The sequence below is a fragment of the Callithrix jacchus genome, chromosome 8 (genome assembly GCF_049354715.1).
Source record: "Callithrix jacchus isolate 240 chromosome 8, calJac240_pri, whole genome shotgun sequence".
NCBI lineage: Eukaryota > Metazoa > Chordata > Mammalia > Primates > Cebidae > Callithrix > Callithrix jacchus.
In genome coordinates this window covers 108,189,462-108,212,094 of record NC_133509.1, presented here as the reverse complement: position 1 = coordinate 108,212,094, position 22,633 = coordinate 108,189,462, and the positions used below count along the sequence as shown (strand labels likewise).

Genomic DNA, 22,633 nt, shown 5'->3' with positions numbered 1-22,633 from the left:
CCTGCATTCTTCTAACCCTAGAAGACCTTATTTGGTAGTTCACCTTATATCTCACATTTTATAAATTATATCAAAAATACATACACTGTTTGAGGCCAAATAAAAAACAAGTAATAAACATCTGTTTGGGCATCTATTGCAAAAGGAGGGTTCTTAAAAGCAGAGTGAGAGAGGCCAGGTGCAGTGGCTCGCACCTGTAATCCCAGCACTTAGGAGGCTGAGGCGGGCGGATCACCTGAGGTTGGGAGTTTGAGACCAGCCTGACCAACATGGAGAAACCTCATCTCTACTAAGAACACAAAATTAGCCAGGCGTGGTGATGCATGCCTGTAATCCCAGCTACTCGGGGAGGCTGAGGCAGGAGAATCACTTGAACCCAGGAGGCTGAGGTTACAGTGAGCCAAGATTGTGCCACTGTACCACTGCACTCTAGCCTGGGCAACAAGAATGAAACTATCCTCTCAAAAAAAAAAAAAAAAAAAGAGAGAGAGAGAGACTATAGAATGGGAATCCAGGAGTCTAAAAGTAAAAACACTGCCTCTTTAGTTGTTGCTTCTGTAGTAAAATCCATCAATTGCTTATTTATGACTGTTTTCTTCCAAGTTGCTTAGAAAGCTTCTATTATTTTCTGATTGAGAAATTTAGTCATTTGGAGTCAGAGCTGTGATTATAGTAACACACACTAACCAGTGAGAATCAAAACCAGGAAGGTGAACCTTTCCTCTCTGAAAAAAAAATTTACAAATCTTCCAAATTTGGTTGGTATTTCCATAGGCGTGCAATGAAATTCTGTAGCCCAGTCAGACTCAGACACTTAGTGGCTACTTTCCTTCCTTACTATCCTCCTTCTTAAGCAGATTGGCTTGGCTGGTCATACTCTGTTGCTGGTTTTGCCCGATTCCATAACCACTGCCTCTCCCATGTGTGTGAAGGCACATCCTTATGGAAATTGCTACTGTTCTTTCCAGTGACAATCTATTTTTCATGGTGGAAGACCAGCATTTTGATGTTTTAGGAATGATTGAACTAATTCTAAAAAGAATATTTGAAGGAAAAGTTCTCTTCCTAAGTGATTTAAAGAAGTAAGATGGGCTGTAGTCTTAGCTACTCAGAAGGCTGAGGTGGATTATTGAGCCCAGGAGTTCAAGTCTAGCCTGGACAACACAGCAAGATCCTGTCCTTAAAAAAAAGTGGGGGAAAGATAAGTTCTCTTTACACTGTCTTACAATGTGGCTCTAACTTGGAGAAAGAGAATAATTGCCATCTTTCTACACAGGACAATCAATAATACATAGGATGGATTTAAATACACACACCCCACGTACCCTCTTCAGAGGAGAAACTTACCATGAAAGATGCAACACATTTGGGATCCTTAAAGAAATAAGCTGGTCTAGATTAGGATCCCTCAAGATGCTTCAAATCACAAATTGCTATTCAGCAGGCTCTGCTGTAGCTGTGCTTTCTCAAGGACAATACCCACACTGCCATTATCTGAGAGAAGGAATGAATCTTGGAAGGAGGAAGTTTCACGGAAAAAATGAATTGAGATGATAGAACCTACTACTTTAAACCCCATTTTCTTTGCATAACTCTTATTTTTCCTGTCTCTGACTGCCTAATATAAGCCAATTTTAATTTAAGCTCAGGTTAGTACTAGCACACTACTCTTGAAGTTAGTTTCTTATAAAAAATATCCTGGGACAGAAAACAAATATTCTAAACTCCAAAGAGAACTCTAAACCAGATCAAATCATATGTTAGACTGGGAGAGAAAATAGCAGGCAAAAGAGGGAAAAGCTGGCCCCTCCTCAGCCACAGGAGGAAAATAAGTTTCTCACAAACTTTTCCAGTCTGATCAGCATGGCTATGGACTCTTTGTGGCAAAGAAGGTTGTGTCCCCGCAAGGCTTGTCCAGAGGTGCCCTAGGCCCACAGGCTGATGGCTGTTTGTGTGCTTTGCCTGACTGAGCTGCCTAGAGCCTAAACTCCATGGTAGCTGCAGCAGACACCTCCACTACCCAGTTCACACAAAGGTACATTGAGAGGAAAGGTAACACAGACAGAGACCACAAAGCACCCATTGTGGAGCTGGTGAGGATAACCTGAAACTCCTCCTTGACATTATTAGCTCACTGATCCCCTTCGCTGCTGGAGGCCCTTTCTCTTTCCTCTTGGCAGTTGGTTCTCCTTTTGCCCTCAGGTTCTCCCACAGCTAAATTATGGCTTTCCTCAAACTCTTGCTTTCTGTTGATACAACTAGTTCATAACTCATGAATCACCAACTTTTGGCTATTAGTTCAAATTCTGACCTATAGTGTAGCAAAAACAAAAACAAAAAACCAGGACAGAAAGTGCTTCAACAGCCATTTTACTCTTCTTTAATTCTACTGTCTTTGGGCATACATTTCATTTGCTATGGAAACGGTCTAACAGCAGGGCTGACAGCACCGATTCATAACACATTCTTTTCATCATACAAAGAGTAAAACCCTAGAATAATGGGATCATCTGCTACCACAACAGAGCTGCCTTACTGGCTGTAGAACAGGACTGCTTGAGTGGGAGCAAGAAGAATGAGGAGAGAGGAGGCATCTGGGGCAAGTGAACTTACGAGTATGTCTACAAATTCAAAATTTGGTGGAAAATCCAAAATTGACTTCAGGATGATAGAGAATCGATGGGAAATAGTTCTGTGATTTCCAAAATGTATTAAATTTGAAACCTGAGGTTAACACTTTTAGGATAAAGCAACCTCAGGTTCAGACTGGCCTTGGGAAGAAATGGCAATCACAGATGGTAATGAGTGTCAGTGCTTGAGAACAAAAATTGCCAAAGTCAATCTACACATCTGACTTGACTCAAAGAGCAGGGGAAATGAGTCTCATTTGAAAAGGATGAGTCTGCAGCAAAAAGTCAAAGGGAAGCTGGAGCCCCTGCCCACCCTCTCCATTCCGCTGCTGGTGCCTGCTTTTCCTCACAGTACCTCCTGAAAAGTTCCAAATTCAGTTAATACAGATTTATTGGGTTGATTTTCAACATGTAGTTTAAGATGAAGAGTTCCGTTCGGTTTAAACCACTTCAGCTAACCTCTTGGTAACAGTAGTCCTGAGAATCCGCAGTGTTGGTGGAATCTTCCTGCGACGGAGGGAAAGCTGCTGATGGAGCACAGCAACTTCCAGGCCCATCATGTCTCCTTGACCTCGTCCCTCAAATCTGGTAGTTTCTGCACCGAGGGACACAGTCTACTGTGATGGAGTATGTTCAAAATTGTTTTCTATAGGCACCTCCTTCCAATGTCCAATAGTGCAGGCGGTCAGGAAAACTTGGAAGGAAGCTGCAGAAGTCCAGCCGGAAATCTTGACTTTGTTAGATGTGGACACAGGAAAGTCACCTTTGTACTCCCCAGATTTTGTTATAGTCAGAGGAGAAACATCCATGGGATTCTAACTGCAAGTATGCTAGATATAAAATTGATGGAATGCTAACTGGTCCATAAAAGGCTGTACAAGATAATCTGTGGCAAAGTAGAAAACAAGCCCAAAGGTGATAGAGATTGGAAGAGCTGGCAATGCTTTCTTGAAAATGGCGAGGAGTAATAATGTAAGGCACAAACCCTGTGGAGAAAATTGAAAAGATACACATTCACACATAATTATGAAGGCATTTTCAGGTAACATGCAATCACAAGTCTTGATTTTTAACATAGTTAACTGAGTATTTTCCTTCAGGGTTAAATTTTAGAAGAGACATTTCATTAAATCTGGAAGAGCTATGAAAAAAACTTAGCTTTTGTTTGTTTCGTAGGGTTCACTATGTTATTTTATTCATTCACATTATTTTATCCACTAATTCTAGGAAAGAAAATCTGAAAATAGGGGGGCAGGATAAAAAAAAAAAAGAATATCTGAAAATAAGTTATTTTGAAAAAAATTTTAAAAATGCAGAAATTTATATAGTAAATACTGTGTTGGCCTCTGTGATTTTAGTTTGGCTGGTTAAAAACCCAGATGTGAAGCATTCATTATGCTGTGCGCAAGCATTCTTCCCGCGCAGGCTCCTCCATGAAACATGGCGAGGTTGTAGTGTTTACAAAATAAAATAAAATAAAAGTTTATTTATAAGGAGTATATTGCTTTCTTGTAAACACAGAGCAGCATATAATAGAGTTCATTTTTTACCCTAGTTACTGAAACACTAGAAAGTCTGGAGGCTAGGTACCATTTCAGTTTATTCAGAGTAAGTAATTTTCTTAAGAGATACAACACATACTACTTTCAAATCCAGATAATGAACCTCAAAGGAGAAGTAAAACACATCAAAATCATGATAAACCCCAAATGTAATCACAAAATGAATGCATAAGCAGTCTTCTCCAATCTCTCATCTAATTTCACTCACATACTAGATGTCAAACGTATCACATCTTTTTTTTTTCTTTTTGAGACAGAGTCTCACTCTGTCACCCAGGCTGGAGTGCAGTGGTAAGACCTCCGCTCACTGCAACCTCCACTTCCCAGGTTCAAGGGATCCTCCTGCCTCAGCCTCCTAAGTAGATGGGATTACAGGTGCACAGACACCATGCTCGGCTAATTTTTGTGTTTTTTTTTTTTTTGAGACGGAGTTTTGCTCTTGTTACCCAGGCTGGAGTGCAATGGCGCGACCTCTGCTCACTGCAACCTCCGCCTCCTGGGTTCAGGCAATTCTCCTGCCTCAGCCTCCTGAGTAGCTGGGATTACAGGCACGTGCCACCATGCCCAGCTAATTTTTTGTATTTTTAGTAGAGACAAGGTTTCACCATGTTGACCAGGATGGTCTCGATCTCTTGACCTCATGATCCACCCCCCTTGGCCTCCCAAAGTGCTGGGATTACAGGCTTGAGCCACCATGTCCGGCCTTAATTTTTGTGTTTTCAGTAAAGACGGGGTTTCACTGTGTTGTTCAGGCTGGTCTCAGACTCCTGACCTCAGGTGATATGCCCACCTTGGCCTTTCTAAGTGCTGATTTTACAGGTGTGAGCCACCGCGCCCGGCCGAGATATCATATCTTCAGTAAAAATAGCAGTAAGAAATATTTTATTGGTCATTTACTTAAATCATAGTTTTGAAGTTGGGCGCAGTGACTCACGCCTGTAATCCTGTAATCCCAGCACTTCGGGAGGCCAAGGCAGGCGGATCACTTGAAGTTGAAGTTTGAGACCAGCCCGGCCAACATGGCGAAACCCCATCTCTACTAAAAATACAAAAATTAGCCAGGTGTGGTGGTGCATGCCTGCAGTCCCAGCTACTTGGGAGGCTGAGACAGGAGGATCACTTGAAGCTAGGAGACAGAGGTTGCAGTGAGCTGAGATCATGTCACAGCACTCTAGCCTGTCTCAAAAGAACAAGACTGTCTCAAAAAAAAAAAAAAAATCATAGTTTTGAAAGCTTCAGGGTTCACGCTGTAGCACTATTAGCAAGATCTATGTGGGGTCATGCATGGCACTAGCTCCTCTCACTAGATGTTTCCTGCCTTAAGTAACACTGTATGCTACAGGCTGTGTCATTAAATGCAAAACCACCACCAAACTCTCAGTGACTAAGTCCCTGGGACTAAGTGAGGATCTGTTTACCCCTGGAAGACTGATCTTGCAGAACTAATTTCCTACATATCTGTGTGCTGGGCTTGAGGCAGTGGTTCCTATACAGAAATATTTACCAGAATTTCCTGGGGAAATTAAATAAGAATATCTCAGGGCAGAGCTTAGTTTTAAAAGCTCCCAAGTGACTGCAATGTGTACTGAGGCGAGATCCAATTATCAAAAAGCTCCTCAGATAACTGGAACATTTAACCCATGGGGTTAAAACAGAACTGCCTTAAAGGGACTGTGTAATTGGAGTTTTGACATTAGGGGTTCAGACACATTCTTATGAGTGTACACTTACAATTAATATGGCTACAAAACAGGCTATGGTTGTGTTCCAGTCTCCACTGGCTGTTGCTGAGGCTTTACCAACCAGAACACTGTAGAAAATGAAATCTCCCAATCCAAGTTTTACTCCCCCTAAAAAGGAAAGATTACAAATATAAAAAAGTTGGTCACTCTTTGCTATGACTTCACAATTCGAAAATATCACTGCCCTACTCAACCCCACAATGAATGAGAAAAGTCAGTGAATGATACACAAAATTAGGCTTTAGCTGGGTTTTCTTTCTTTTTTGGTTTTCTACAACAGGAGTTCCAGATTCTATGTGACTGTCTCTGGAGTCTTAAGTATAGATGCTGCCATTTATCAATAACAATAAGTAATAACTCTCATCTATTGAATGTCTAGTTTATACCCAGCACTTGTACTAAGAAATTCTTACAAGGATTCTTATGAGATAGGCATCACTTTATCATCTTATTTTTTTAAAAATGGCTTCATTGGGCTATGATTTACGTCATAAAACTTTAAGAGACAATTCAATGATTGTGGAAAATTTATAGAGCTGTACAACTATCATCACAATCCACATGTCCATCGCCCCAATCAGGTACCTTGTACCTGTTTACAGTTAACTCCCCTCCTACCCTAGGTCTTAAGCAACCACTGAACTGCTTTCTATCTTAATAAATTTGTCTTTTCTACACATTTCATATGACTCATACAATATGTGCCTGGCCTATTTTACATAATATAATGCTTTTGAGGTTTATCCATGACATTGCATGTGTCTATAGTTTCTTCCTTTTTATTGGAAGTTACTGGAAGCTGAATGGTCTTCCATTATATGGTTTGCTTATCCATTTACCAGTTGATGGACATCTGGATTGTTTTCAGTTGGGGGCTGTTCTGAATAATGCTGCTATGAACATTCATGACCATGTCCCTGTAGGGACGGATTGTTTTCATTTCTGTTGAGTAGACTCCTGGGGGTGCAACTGCCGGGATATGTAAGTTTAGGTTTTTAGCTTTTTGATAAACTGCCAAATCATGTTCCACACTGGCTGTGCCAGTTTGCATTTCCACCAGCAACAACTGAGAGTTCCAGTTTCTTCACAGCCTCACCAGCACTTGGTATTGTTAGTGTTTTGATTCTAGCACGCTGATTAATGATGTTAAGCAGCCTTTTATATGCTTATTAGCCATCAAATATCTCTTTTGGTGAAATGTCTAGTCAAAGCATTTCCTTATCTTAAATTTGGGCTATCGTCTTCTTATTAAATTGTAAGCATCCTTTTTACATATCTTAAATACCAGTCCTTTAACAGAACTTCAATATGATTATAAATATTTTCTCTCAGCTGATAACTTACTTTCCTTTTTTTTTTGAGGCTGAGTTTCTCTCTTGTTACCCAGGCTGGAGTGCAATGGCGCGATCTCGGCTCACTGCAACCTCCGCCTCCTGGGTTCAGGCAATTCTCCTGCCTCAGCCTCCTGAGTAGCTGTGATTACTGGCATGCGCTACCATGCCTAGCTAATTTTTTGTATTTTTAGTAGAGACGGGGTTTCACCATGTTGACCAGGATGGTCTCGATCTCTTGACCTCATGATCCACCTGCCTCAGCCTCCCAAAGTGCTGGGATTACAGGCTTGAGCCACTGCGCCCGGCCCCCGCCCCCCTCTTTTTTTTTAAAAGTGATCTCACCCCACTGCAACCTCACCTCCTGGTTTCAAGCAATTCTCCTGCCTCAGTCTCTTGAGTAGATGGGATTACAGATATGCGCCACCATGTCTGGCTAATTTTTATATTTTTAGTAGATACTGGGTTTCGACATGTTGGCCAGCCTGGTCTCAAACTCCCAACCTCAGGTGAACCACCCATCAAGGCCTCCCAAAATGCTGGCATTACAGGCATAAGCACCACACCTGGCCTTCTGTTTCTCAACGGTACTTAAAAAAATTTTTTTTGGCCAGGTGCAGTGGTTCACACCTGTAATCCCAGCACTCTGGGAGGCCAAGGTGGGCAGATCAATTGAGGTCAGGAGTTCAAGACCAGCCTGGCGAACACCGTGAAGGCCCGTCTCTACTAAAAATTAGCTGGGTGTGTTGATGTGCACCTGTAGTCCTAGCTACTCGGGAGGCTGAGGCAGGAGTATTGCTTGAACCTGGGAGGCAGAGGTTGCAGTAAGCTAAGATCACGCCACTGCACTCCAGGCTGGGCGACAAGAGTGAAACTCTGTTTCAAACAAAAATAAAAAATAAAAATTTAATTGTGGTAAGATACCCATAAAGTTTACCACCTTAACCCTTTTTCAGTGAACAGTTCAATGACACTAGGTATAATCATATCACTGTGCTACCATCATCATCTATCCACAGAACTCTTCATCTTGTAAAACTGAAACTCTATACCCATTAAACAATGATTCTTCATTTCCCTCCCCCTAGCCCCTGGCAACCACTGTTCTACTTTCTGACTCTATTGAGTTTAATAGTCTGATATAAGCAGAATCATACAGTACTTTTCTTTTTGTAACTAGCTTATTTCACTTAGCATAATATCCTCAATATTTATTCATATCATAACATGTCAGAATTCCCTTCCTTTTTAAAGCTGAGTAATAAAACTGAACAAAAATTTAAATTAAAAAGGTAAGACATTTTTATTTACTGCGAAGGTAGCTGGTCTTTGAGCGAATTTCAAGATTTACTTCCCACAGCCAACAGACCAGTAATGGGCTCATCCTAAGTGTACTACTGATAGACTGTTTCATTTTATAACCAAGCAATATTCTGTTGTATCTATATACCACATTTATTATCCACTTATCAGTTAACAGACATGGGTTATTTCCATTTTTGCCTGTTATAACAACATTACTATGACCATTTGTGTATGTGTCTTTGTGTTGACATACGTTTTATTTCTCAAGCATATATGCAGGAGTAGAATTACTGGGCCGTATTTAATCTTTTAAAGGACTACCAAACTGTTTTCCAAAATTACCATACTATTTTACATTCCCAACAGCAGTATATGAGGATTCTAGTTTCTTCACATCCTCACCAACATCTGTTATTGTCTATCTTCTTTTATTATAGCCATTCTAGTGGATATAAAGTGGTACCTATTGCGGTTTTGATTTGCATTTCCCGGAGGGCTAATGATGTTGAGTATCTTTTCATGTGTTTATTGACCATTTTTACATTTTCTTTGGAGAACTATACATTCAGATCCTTTGATCAGTTTTCTAATTAAATGTTAAATGTTGACTTTTTTTTTTTGAGACGGAGTTTCGCTCATTACCCAGGCTGGAGTGCAATGGCACAATCTCGGCTCACTGCAACCTCTGCCTCCTGGGTTCAGGTAATTCTCCTGCCTCAGCCTCCTGAGTAGCTGGGATTACAGGCACTCACCACCATGTCCAGCTAATTTTTTGTATTTTTAGTAGAGACGGGGTTTCACCATGTTGACCGGGATGGTCTCGATCTCTTGACCTCGTGATCCACCTGCCTCGGCCTCCCAAAGTGCTGGGATTACAGGCTTGAGCCACCGTGCCTGGCCAAATGCTGACTTTTTTAACAGGTTGTTCTGGAAGACATTTGTGCCTTTCAGCAACTAACTTCTAGTATAAACTGAACCTTTCTGTAAGTACCCATAAGTCTGGTTTAACATATTCAAACCATCAGAGACGGTGAAGTGTGTGCTGAATGATGAGATGATGAAACACGTCTGTTATTACTTTATACTGGATTCTGAGAAAGAAAATACTGATCTGAAGTTAGGAGGGGAAAGACAAGAGTTTCTTTTTTTAAAAAAATGTTGGAGATGAAGAGGAGGAGGACACAAAGAGTACTCTAAGGAGAGAGAACCTTCAAATTAGAAAAGGCAGTCATGTAAGAATTACACTGCTGCTCTGGTCAACAACTATTACATATTCTTTCTTTTGGCTCCTGGTGCCTGTAAGAAAAGAGAAAAGTAGCAGAAGAGACAACCTAATTATGGTGGTAACTGAGGGCAGAAAAAAAAAACCCAGCAAAGGCAAGCTAAAGCCTGCTGTGAGAGCAGGAAGATACATCTACTTTCCCAGGAGTGTGCAAGTCATAGGCTGCGGCTGGGCTTTGATATCTGGGAAAAGCAGCCAAGCAGTAAAGTCATGAATATGCCCAACGTTCTGATTCAGTTAAAAGCTTGAGGACAAGGTGTAAAAATTGTTTTCCTCTTCTCCTCAAACTGAAGAATAATGTCAAGGTCATAATTAGTGACTAATGATTAAAGATGCTAAGGAAACTGGGTGTTTGTTTCTTTAAAACTACTTAATATTCTTGTTGCAATGTTTTAATCAAGTTTCACTTTTGCAAAAACAAGAAAACCAAAAATAACTTAGTTGGGAAATATGCTAAACTCACTCAATGAACCACATCTCTAACAAGACTACCTGAAGAGATGGCCAAGCGCTAACCAAGGGGCTTTAATGGCTGCTGTTCCTAAGAAGCCCTATGTGTTACCTTAAATCTATCAAGCGGGACACATCTCAGACACTGAAGAAATACTTGCATTTCTGCCAATATCCTAAATCTCTTTTTCTTTAAAATTAATAAAATAAAATAAATAAAATATAGCACTTGGCAAAAAAGGAATAATGTACAAGGTTGTATCGTGCAAATCTTCAGGTCTCTGTATAGCAGAGTGAAACATATTAATGAAATTTTTGTAGACAAGTACATTACAGCCATGAAGTCTTATTGGAATAATTGTTTACTTTATAAAATAAATGCCAAAAGGTCAGGCTATAAAAGGCCAACTTAAAAAGTCTGAAGGGAAGAATTTGGCCTATCAACCAACTTTTTATTTATTTATTTATTTTTAGGTCTTAAGATAGGATTAACCAACTTTTTTTATAATAAAAAGCACTATTACTGATATTTCCCACTAAAAGCTATATGTGATACAGAATTAGACAGTAACACTCTCAATTCATTTTACTTTTGAAAAGATTGATAATGCAGCCGCCTAAAGGAATCCATGACTTTGCAACATAGAGAAATGCACATACTTTCCTCTGGGTCTTCACCAGCAAGGATGCTGCTGGAAAGTTCCTGGACAGCAGCCCGTGACTCAGGTGTAGAGCGATGAGGCCCTAGATGACTGTCCCTCTGGGCTTCCCATTCCTCACTGAAGCCGCCATCATCCTCTGCAACAGTGTCTTGTGACTCCCTTTCAGTGCCTTCAAGAGAAAGTGAAAGTTACAGCTCTAATATTTAGAAAAACTTGATACCTTTAAGAAAATTACATGGAAACAGTAACTAGCTGACTGTCACTGTAACTAGCAGGCCCTTAAACCACAAAGCGTGGGCTGTACCAGTGCCTATTGGTGGTTTATCCAACAGAGATTTTCCCCCTTATTTCCTGAGGGCAGAATCCTAAATTGTTTGGGTTCCCACCCCTCTCCCACATGACTCAGGGTAAATCCTGACCAATCCAAGCAAGCCAAGCATAGTAATCCCGCCACCATACCTCTTCCTAACGAAAGCTCTAAGCCTGTGAGGTTGTGACTTGGTATGAACCAATGAGCGGAAAAGCAAAATCTGCTAGGATTCCTATGGAAATTTTTCTCATTCTTTAAGAGAGACTAAAGGAAAAAATAAACAGCCCCCTTCTTCTCTTGACTGTTGCCTTATCCAGACATGATGCCTAGAACTACAGCTGTCCTGACCACGAGGAGCAGTGGGCTGAAGACCAAGCCTATACACGAGTGATGGTAGAGTACGAAACTGGGCTATTTGAAAACATCCATGAGCCACCAAATTGACCAACCCTACGAATTTCAAATGTCTACACCTCAGGCCTTCCTGTCACATCAAATAATACATTTCTTCTTTGTTCAAGGCAACTGAGTTGGGCTTTTTATCTTTTGCAACTGAACGATTCCTAACTGTTGGCACTCACCTTTGGATTTAGTGACAAAGTTATAAAAAGTGGCTTCATTCTGGAGGGTGGTTTGGGAAAGGAGGGGGAGTGAGTGTCTTTATGGGTCAGTCATTTTGTTATAATGATATCAATCTGATTGAAAATGGTGAGTACAACAGTCTAAAAAACTTCCATACATTAAAAATAATTAAAATATGTAAATAATATTCAAAATACTTTATTCTTCCTTCATTTTTTATAAAAGTAATACATGCTCAGAGCAGAAGTAGATTTACCATGAATAAGTAAAGCTTCCTTGCATGGCTTCATCTGGGAGAGCCCTCACAATTTGGTATTGGTTGGTAGTTTTATATTCTTTTTATAAACCTGAATTACCTCTGGTTTAGAGTTTATAAAATCATATAAAAATAAGATTTATAGGCCAGGCGTGGTGGCTCATGCCTGTAATCCCAGCACTTTGGGAGGCTGAGGAGGTGGATCACCTGAGGTCAGGAGTTCGAGACTAGCCTGCCCAACATGGTGAAACCCCGTCTCTATGGAAAAAAAAAAAAAATTTAGATTTATAAAACAGCAGTGCCTGTTCTGCCCCCTCCCTCCTCACTCATTCCTACTTTAAACTCTTTTAGTCATTTCTCCATAATTAATTGTAAGTAGCATGCTCCTAGAGGCATAACTTGATGTTTTAATTTTGGGTACTTATTCACCTCCTATAGAGAGGATAAAGCATTAGGGCTCATCCTAATGCATCTTTATGCATGCAGACAGATGTAACTCTTCCTGTCTTCCCAACACCATAACCTTATGTTAAATTCAGTATTATATTCTCACTACGCAAATAGTATTCATAACTAAACTACTCTGCTACAGCCAGAATATACCATAATTATGTTTGTTTACTTGAACAAGTTTTTGTTTCCTTTGGAAAACTGCCTCATTTTTTTTCCATTGATGAATTTTATATTATTATCTATGACTACTTTATCCTCAAATGCTCTGACAGTTCAACCACATCAGGTAATCTCTCAGTTCTTTGTTTTTTTCTTGCACAGATATCCCTCCTGTAGCCCTACGCCCTTTTGTTCCAATATAACTTTAGTTCCATTAACACAGTAATTGTCAATTAGGGGTTGCACTTCCCTTCCAGGTGGTGTTTGAAAATAACTAGAGTAGAGGAGTTTTTTATTATCACAAGGCCTCAAAGCCATTATTGGCATTTAGTGGGTGAGGAGCTAGGGATGTTAAATATCTTGCAATGTGTGGGGAAGTCCCACAGAATGAAGAACTGTGCCCCCCAAGTTCCTCAGGGAGAGCAGCACTCTCCCTGAGGAAGCCTGCAGTTCATCCAGCCTTCTCATTTCAAAGCCCTCGCTCATGTTGCCCCTCTCCTGGAAAGCTCTTTCTCCACCCTTCAGCTGGCCATCACCTATTATCACTTCTTCAGGGAAGCACCCCTTTACTTTCCAGGATACCTAAGATTCCCCTATTACAAACTTTCATAGCAACTTACATGTCTTCTTCGTAATACCTATCACAACTGTATGAATTATTTATGTAATAATTTCTTGACCTTCTAGCTCCCCAAATAGACTATATATAAGCTCCACAAGGGAAGGGGAATCTTGTTCAGTGCTATATCCTCAGGGCCTAGCACAGATTCAAGTGCTCCACCAACATCTGTCAAAAGAATGAAATCTTGATATATCACTCATACACACACACACACACACACACACAGCCCTTCATGCTCACAGACAACCGTTTTGATTTTCTTTAGCTTAACCCAGGTTAACACAGGAACCAGGCTATGGCAATTCTTTCCAGTATATTTCTTACTTTTCTATCAGGTTTACTAGTGGTCTTGATGGCAGCAGCGGCCCATCTGGAGTGGCTGCTGCAAAGATGCCAGCTGCAGCAGGGGAGGCGCAGCTAGGGCTGCATGCTCTGCGAGCTGGTGGGAGCCAGGAACAGGCAGGAGCCCTGCCCCCTTCCGAGTTGGTGGGACAGAAGCCCCGCACTCCCACAGCTGCAGCTTCCCAGTTGTGGCTGTAGATCTGGGAATTCCTGTGTTCTCAGGGGTCCAGAAAACCCCTTTACCCTGCAGGCTTGAATGTGCCTTCTCTCACTGTCTGGCCTCTCCCCACTCCCTGTGTCTGCTCAGATTTCAGAGCAAAGTTGTGGCCAAGCCTGGGTGCTGTCGTGACCTGGCTGGGTGTGCACGTGCTTGGGGTGGCACTGACATGCCAGACCCTGGCCACCTCAGCCCCCTCTGGACTTTGGGTGTTAACAAGCATGGGAGAGTGGCTGCAGAGGGGCTGAAGGCAGCTTGCCGCAGGCCAGCAGGCACCCTTCTGCATGAACGTCCTGTGTGCCATGGGAGCCATGGAGGGAGCAGGCTGATGGCAGCAGAAGGCAGACAGGCTCCTAGGTGGAAAGGGGAAGGTCCCCAGTGAAGCCCCACCTTCAAGGCAGGGACAGCCTGAAGCCTGGGGGCCAAGCAGCCAGTTCCACAGACCAGAGCGAGAACTTATGGTACTTTTTCTGGGCCTGCTCGTGGCCACCCATGGACCAATCAGCACATACTTCCTCTCCTCAGAAGCTCATAAAAACCCCAGACTCAGTCAAACTCAGGTAGACGATGGAACAACCTGCCCACTCCAGGTTTCCTCTCCACGGAGGGCTGCAGAGACAATGGGACAACCTGCATGCAGATATCATTACCCACTTTATATCTCCTGAGTTGTACTGCTGCTCAATAAACCATCTCTTCATCTTGCTCTCCCTCCAGCTGTCCATGTACTTTTTTCTTCCTGGACATGGGACAAAAACTTGGGACCCGCTAAATAGAAGGACTGAAAGGGCAGTGACACAAACAGGGCTGAAACTTGCCCCTCACTTGCCATATTGCAGGTGATGAGGAGAGAAGAGAGAAGGAGTAAAGAACTGTGGCCCTTAGGGGAGCCCAGACTCAGGAGTTCCCTAAGCTAGGGCTGTGACACCCTCTTTGGGGTTCTGCAGTTCCTGGCATCTCCAGCTTCTGAGTGCCACTGCATTCCCTAGTGCCTGCAGTGAGAGCCACTTAGGGAATGCCTGGTCTAGATGCAACAGGGAGCTGATACCTGGAGCTGCCCACCTTGCCACAGCCAGCATGCCTGGCTGTGCCCAGTGGCCAGACCCTGCACTCACTCACACACTCCTTACTGTTCCACACCTGGCTTGCCTTTGGCAGGTGTGGGGTCCAGCTAGTAGTGAAAGCCAAGCATAGCCAGCCAAGATGGTAGGTAGAATGAGCCCAGTGGGCCCGAGAAAATCTCACGCAAAGGTGCCATTAGCCACAGAGGTTTCTGGCTAGCAAAGTGACACAGTAAAAATCCCGTGACAATATAACATCACCTTGTTCTGCTGCCTTGCTTACTATGGAATAAAGACTGGTATCTTTGAGTTCCAAATAGGAATTCTTGGTTGAAAGTATCTTCCCTGCACTTGCCCAAATGCTAATTCTATAGTTTTCCTGGCTTTAGAGAACATAAACTCCCTTTCCTGAAAAAACAGTAACTCAATTAAGGCCTTTTTTCCTCACCAGTATTTACTGTGCCTGTTTTTCAGATTCCTCATAGAGTTAGCCCTTTTTTGGTTTTCTTTCAAAATAATAAGCTTCATTTTATTTATCTTTTAATATTTATAGGGTGCTATTATTCCTCAACTCCTTTAGTGTGTGTGGGAGGGTAACTTCTATTCCAGAAAACTAAATGAAAGCTCCCCCTCAATGTCATCTAATAACAACTTTTAACTTGTGTTCTCTGTAATATGTTCTGTAGTATGCATAGAGGGTCTTTCAGTCTCTCATTCTATGTCATTATTATTATTCTTTATTATTATTATTTTTGAGACAAGGTCTCACTAAGTTGCCCAGGCTAACCTGGAACTCCTTGGCCGCCCACATAGCTGGGACTATAGGCACACACCACTGCACCCAGCTCATCCTAAGTCATTCTTATCCTCTTCTAGAAAGTCATATCCACCTAGAATATTTGACCTTCTCAGTACAAACATCAGTACATCTCAAATTATACTTCAGTTACTCTGGCCATGTAAGACAAGAAGTTCTCATTTTAATGTTGTTTATATTTTGCTTTGTTAACTTATTTTTCCTTTATTGTCTGTTTCTTTTTTGTTTCTTTTAGCAGGTTCTTACTTTTACATGTTTGGAGAGTGTTTACTTTTTCTTTTTAAAATTAGGACCTTTGAAAAATAAACAAACAAAAACAAAATCATAACCTCAATCTGAACCTTCAATACTGGTATTCTGTATTTAATGGGAGATGTCTTAACCTAAGGTGCCTTGACTGTATTGTTGGGTTTCAAGTATCTGAACTTAAATATTTATCTGTGTATTTCCTGGGCATTACCATAGTTTTCAAGAGATTCTTAAGGGAGTCTATGACCAAAGAGACATGATAAAATCATTGCTACACTGTTAGCTTATAAGGTGACAGTGACCATGAAAAAACAAGATATTATCAAATAAAAATTACCTACTTTCTGCATTATACTTGGAGTTTTTGGATACCCTCCTTTGAGCTTCAGGGTCTCCTTCGGCCATATTCACCAACCACACCATTGTTGCTGTTGAGAAAGACAAAATTCCAGGTAAGCACTGGACACACAAAGGAAAATGTATGCACAGACAGCAGCGACAGCAGCAGGCCATCATTTCTCCACACAAATCACCAATCTTCCTAATGCTGCCTTAAGACTGTTTAACAATCAGAAGTAAAAATAATAGGGAGTCGCGGGTCTAGCCGTGTTCAGAGTGTGTGAGGCTGCAGGAGCCTGCATCCACCAGTGAGCAGGACGGGCTGCTCTGGCTTGGGATCTCTAGGCACAACCGCCGTCCTCTCCAGAAAAAAGACCTTGCTGGTGCTGCTGGCTGCCCTTCTGGGTGTTAAGTGAGCCAGCTCGCTGATGTGCTTCTCCTGCCTAAACCAGAAGAGCAATCTGTATTGCCTGAAGCCCACCATCTGCTCCGATCAGGACAACTACTGCCTGTCGGTGACTGCGTCTGCCGGCATCAGAAAGATTGTCACATTTGGCCACACCCTGAGAAAGTCCTGTTCCCCGGCCTGTTCCCCCCAGGTATAGCTTCCATGGGCATCTGCTGCTGCCAGGGTTTCCTGTGCAATTTCAGCTCGGCCGATGGCAGGCTGCAGGCCAGCGCCACCCTACTGGGTGCCAGACTGCTGCTGAGCCTGTTGCCTGCCCTGCTGCGTTTCGGTCCCTGACAGCCCAGACCCTGTCCCCAGCCCCCTAGCTCAGGAAGCAAAGCCCAGCCCTTTCTGGATCCCACAAGGGTATGAGAGCCCCTGATTCCTCATGTGCCTGATTTGTACCCTTGGTCCCAGGTCAGGCCCACCCCCTGCACCTCCACCTGCCCCAGCCCTGCCTCTGCCCCAGGTGGGGCCACCTGCCCTCACTTCTGGGGTTGATGATGTGACCTTCCTTGGGGGACTGTGGAAGGGATGAGGGTCCCCTGGAGTCTTAAGGTCCAGCGTCAGGAAACAAGTCCTGTGGACACACTGAGAGGGCCCCCAGGGAGGCTGTGCCAGTAGGGATGTGTGCCCGTGGAGGTACGTGGGTGTGCTGTGCAGGTGTGAGCACGTGGCAGTTTCTGGGGCCTGTGTTTGGGGAGTGAGGGGTGCCAGCAGCCTGCAGAGCCCCAGTCCCCTATAACCCCCTGCCCTGGCATAGTCTCATGCCCTTCAAGGGCAGCCTTTTGGGGGTGGGGTTTCCACTGCTTCCAGGTCTAGGCTCCTGCCCCAAATCCAGCCAGCCCTGCCCCAGCCCACCCTCACATTGGAGTCCTACTGCTTCAGTGCCTCAAATAAATACAGATATCCCCCTCCCCCCAAAAAAGTAAAAATAATAAAGGTTCTCTTTGGTTTTAGCAGATAAAAGAAAAAGTTCTGAAACTGAATGTTTACTGTAGTGCTCAAACTGCATTTGCTATCACAAAACTGTTCATCATCATTTTTAGTCCCTAAAAAGTAACCAGAAGGAAAACTGCTCAGGCCAGCAAGATACCACTGAAACAACAGCAGGACTAGTTGAATGTTCTAAACTCGAGGACAAACTGGAGCTCACAAAAACCTGAGATGAAAATTATAATTCAAAAGATGCACATGGAATAAATTTCCTCCATATTATGTCTCACTCTTAGAATGTTCAATAATGCTAAGCCGTGTTTTAAACATGGAGTAAGAAAAAAGGTAAACATAATAGGGATAGTCAAGTGGCCTCCTCTGTGTCTCTTCTACAAAGATCCATGTGTATCAATATTTATCAGTCTAGATCTAGATACACACATGTGCATCTCTACCACATTTTAGCTCAGAGACCATGTGAAAACTTTAAAATGGTCCTTCTCTCTTACATTTTTCAGGCAGAACTGAAAAATGGTATAATCCCCATTGGAGGGAAACTTGGTAACATCTAATAAAATTACATGTGCAATAACCCTTTAATGTGGCGATAATACATTTTGGAACTTATCCTGAAGATGTATCAACAATAACACCATAATAAAGTACATATAAGCAAACACATATCACATGGGACTATAGTGGGAACCAAATGCCAGCAGCAATCTGAGTCAAATCTGGTTATAGTAATTTTAAACAAGATACTTGGCATTTATGTCCCTCTGACATAAATTATACTGATATAAAATTATATCACTATAATTTTATCCATGTTTCTAATACTCAGGCTTCTTGAAGAACTTATGAAAGAAATACACAAGCAAAGAAGCTGAACTCCGCCTTGTTATTTCTGAGGTCAACCAAGTTTCATTATAGAATAACCCAACCAAATAATCAAAAGTTAATAGAAGCAAGACAGGGAAAACACTGTTTAACTAAATCCAGATCTAAAGAAGAAAAACTGAAGGGCAACCACCATGTATGAGATTTATGGATTTGTATTTTTATTTTTTGTAAAAACAGGGTCTCACTATGTTGCCCAAGCTGGACTCAAACTCCTGGGCTCAAGCAATCCTCCCATCTCGGCCTCCCAAAGTGCTGGGATTACAGGCATGAGCCACTGCACCCAGCGTGTTTATGAATTTCTATAGCCTTTTGGAAATGAAGGCAGCAGCTATTTATTTGTTTTTCTTTCTTTATGCAAGTATGAAAAAAATATAGCTGTAAGCCCTTTTGTTTTAGCATTTAATAGTATCATGAAAATCAACATTTTCTGTAAATGGCCAAGCAGTAAACAATTCAGGTTTTGTGTGTCACATGTTCTTTTTTTTTTAAGAACAACCTTTTAAAAATGTAAAAAGAATTCTTAGCTTATAAGCTGTACCATTTAAAAATGTAAAAACAATTCTTAGCTTATAAGCTGTACCAAAGCAGGCCATGGGCCACATTTGGCTTCAAGCAGTAGTTTGCTGACCCCATGGTAATTATCATAAATAGTATATTTTTTTAATAAATAGTACTAAAATAATCTTTTTTTTTTTTGAGATCAAGTGTCGCTCTGTCACCCAGGCTGGAGTACAATGGTGGCTCACTGCAACCTCTGCCTCCTGGATTCGAGCAATTCTCCTGCCTCAGCCTCCCAAGTAGCTGAGACTACAGGTGCATACCACCACACCCAGTTAATTTTTTATATTTTTAGTAGACACAGGGTTTCACTGTGTTAGCCAGGATTGTCACGATCTCCTGACCTTGTGATCCACCCACCTGAGCCTCCTAAAGTGCTGGGAATACAGGCATCAGCCTCGGTGCCCAGCCCCTAATATAATATTTTTAAAAATCACTTTTCTTTCACTTTAACACCAAACACCTTTTATCAGTAGAAAAGTAAGCAGTTTTTTTTTTTGTTTTTTTTTTTTTTTAAGTAAAAAAACAAGAGGCTGGGCACGGTGGCTCACGCCTATAATCCTAGCACTTTGGGAGGCCAAGGCAGGTGGATCACCTGAGGTTGGGAGTTCAAGACCAGCCTGACCAACATGGCAAAACCCCTCTCCACCAAAAATACAAAAATTAGCTGGGTGTGGTGGCAGGTGCCTGTAATCCCAGCTACTCAAGAGGCTGAGGCAGGAGAATAGCTTAAACCTGGGAGGCAGAGGTTGCAGTGAGCCAAGATTGTGCCATTGCCCTCCAGCCTGGGCAATAAGCAAAACTCTGTCTCAAAAAAATAAGTTTTTTTTTTTGCTTTTAATGTAGCCTAGGCTGATCTTGAACTGCTGGGCTCAAGCAATCCTACTGCCTCTACCTCCCAAAGTCCTGGGATTACAGGCATACCTGTCTGGAAAATATTGCAGATTTAAAAATTAATACAACCTTTAATTGAGACAAAATCAAAGAAATAGCTTTAGGTAAAATAATCTATCTTGGCCAGGCACAGTGGCTCATGCCTATAATCCCAGCACTTTGGGAGGCCGAGGCAGGTGGATTACGAGGTTAAGAGATCGAGACCATCCTGGTCAACAAGGTGAAACCCCGTCTCTACTAAAAATACAAAAATTAGCTGGGCATGGTGGCATGCGCCTGTAATCCCAGCTACTCAGGAGGCTGAGGCAGGAGAATTGCTTGAACCCAGGAGGTGGAGGTTGCGGTGAGCCAAGATTGCGCCATTGCACTCCTGCCTGCGTAACAAGAGTGAAACTCCATCTCAAAAAAAAAAATGATCTCAAAGAATTGTTATTTTCCCTTCTAGTTAAGCTCCCAGAGTGAACCACCTTTACTAATGACTACAAGGGAAGAATGAGTTAGTTCAAAGAGTAGGTATATATTTTTTCTGTCAAATGAACAGAAGTAAAAAACCAAAAATGCTCATACATTTCCTGTTGAGTATTTTGCAAACCGAATACCCTTAACTGGGAAACAGTATTAAAAGCCATAAAAGAACTATATTTATTGATTTTTAGAAAACAAACAGCCAGGATGACTGATTTAAAAGTTTTTACATTCATGTTTATATCCACTTCAGGGAAAAAGTACTGACTGGTATTGCTGTTTTCTTACATTCTGTTCAAAAAACAAAACAAAGTCTGTGTGCAGTGGCTCATGCCTATAACCCCAGCAAGTTGGTAGGCTGAGGCAGTCAGATCATTTGAGGTCAGGAGTTCAAGACCAGCCTGACCAACATGGTGAAACTCCGTCTCTACTACAAATACATTTCTCCTAGAAGTGTCTACCTCAGTGACCCACACATATTGTCAACTAAATTAGATATGAACCACAAAAAGATATAAAACTAATCAGATCCCTCATACAAGAAAATGTGGTCAGGTGCAGTGGCTCATACCTGTAACCCCAGCACTTTGGGAAGTCAAGGTGAGAAGACTGCTTAAGCCCAGGAGTTCAAGACTGGCCTGGGCAACATGGCAAAACCCTAACTCTACATAAAATACAAAAAAATCAGCCAGGCATGGTGGCACATGCCTGTAGTCACAGCTACTTGGGAGGCTGAGGTGAGTGGATCAGCTGAGCCTGGGAGGTTGAGGCTGCAGTGAGCCGTGATCACACCACTGCACTCCAGCCTGGGCGGGAGGTGAGATGCTGTCTCAAAAACAACAATAAGAAAACACAGGAAAACATTTTTTCTTCTCCCCTTTCCTTCAAGCTTAAAACTTCTCTCCTCCGTTGCTAGAACTATTGATTCGACCTCTGAAACCTCATTAACTCTTTCCCTTGATTGCTACTGCCACAACTGTAATTCAAACCCTCATTACTTTCCACCTAGATCATGGCAGTATCATCTTAGTTATGCTTAGTATGCCTCTCATGATCTCAGAGTCCACCCCACCAATTCAGCTTACAAAGGCACAGCTCTGCTCACATTACATCTCTGCTCAACAATCTCAGTTCCTCAGGGATCTCTGAATAGCAGACATCTAAACAAGTCACTTGAAGGTATCCTTGAGCTTGCACTAATTGATAGCACCTGAATAACAAGTTTTTAAATGGGAATGCTGGTTCCCCAATATCTAAATATTTCTTTTCTTTCTATTCATATTGAAAACTCTCTTGAATCAACATCAGGTAGAAGACAATCGTTTGCAAGGAAACAGATCTGTAGGAGTTCCATGAATGCTGAGTACTTATGATGAGAATAAGTACCATGAAAATGACCACAGTTACATGTGCTTCAGTTCCTATAAATTCTACACTGATTACTAATTCAACATCATTCTCAAATACTTACAGGAGTAAATAAGAGCTGGAAAAAGCGTTTCATTTCTCTCCTGAGCTGTTTCAACCAGCATACGAAGTGGACCTTTCGGACACAAAACAGCCACTAAATCTAGAAAAAGAGAAACGACATTTGATAAAATGTATGGGCTCAACTTGTAAATGGGTGTTAGGAATTAATGAAGGGAATGTTTAATGTTGTCTCTTATTACACAAAAAGACGTTGAATTGATATGAAATAATGGCAGGTGAACTGGTGGGGGTGAGGGGGACCACCTAAACAAAATAAAACCACACAGAACAGCTGTAAAAATTTCATTTTGGGTTTGACTGCTATTTGCTAAGTGTGCAGTGTATCATTACCAGGTTCTACAAATAAGTCTTCCCAGTATAAAGGAAAGCTGCAGAGATGTGACTATTTTAGAGCAGTTGTCAACCTACAGTGAGCAGAAACAGAAAGAAGTCACTTCTAAACTAGTCACAGATATGAACTACAAATAAAAAGATTACTTTGAGAAGAATTTAATAAAAGGAATTTGACTGAACTTTTCAAAATATGAAGAGAACAGAAGAAACGAATCCCTTCTCCTTTTTAAAAGC

General features: G+C 41.9%; 1 protein-coding gene and 1 pseudogene across 11 annotated transcripts in view; one reads left to right on the top strand and one right to left on the bottom strand.

Annotated features, from left to right (window-relative positions):
• Positions 1–2,354: 2,354 nt before the first annotated feature.
• PSEN1 (presenilin 1) overlaps positions 2,355–22,633 on the bottom strand; it is an 87,858-nt gene continuing 67,579 nt past the window's right edge. For 8 of the 11 annotated variants that reach the window (XM_035260943.3, XM_078335361.1, XM_017977199.5 and 5 more), the window contains exons 8-12: positions 22,047–22,145; positions 16,374–16,460; positions 10,963–11,133; positions 5,924–6,042; positions 2,355–3,616 (exon numbers count right to left, since the gene is read on the bottom strand). In XM_035260943.3, coding sequence (XP_035116834.1) covers positions 3,461–3,616; positions 5,924–6,042; positions 10,963–11,133; positions 16,374–16,460; positions 22,047–22,145 — 632 coding nt within the window. In that variant the 3' untranslated portion in view covers positions 2,355–3,460. The remainder of the gene's footprint in view (positions 3,617–5,923; positions 6,043–10,962; positions 11,134–16,373; positions 16,461–22,046; positions 22,146–22,633) is intronic. The other 3 variants (XM_078335362.1, XM_054240153.2, XM_054240154.2) reach the window with 1 other exon arrangement.
• On the top strand, positions 16,510–17,116 carry LOC103795838 (lymphocyte antigen 6E pseudogene; annotated as a pseudogene).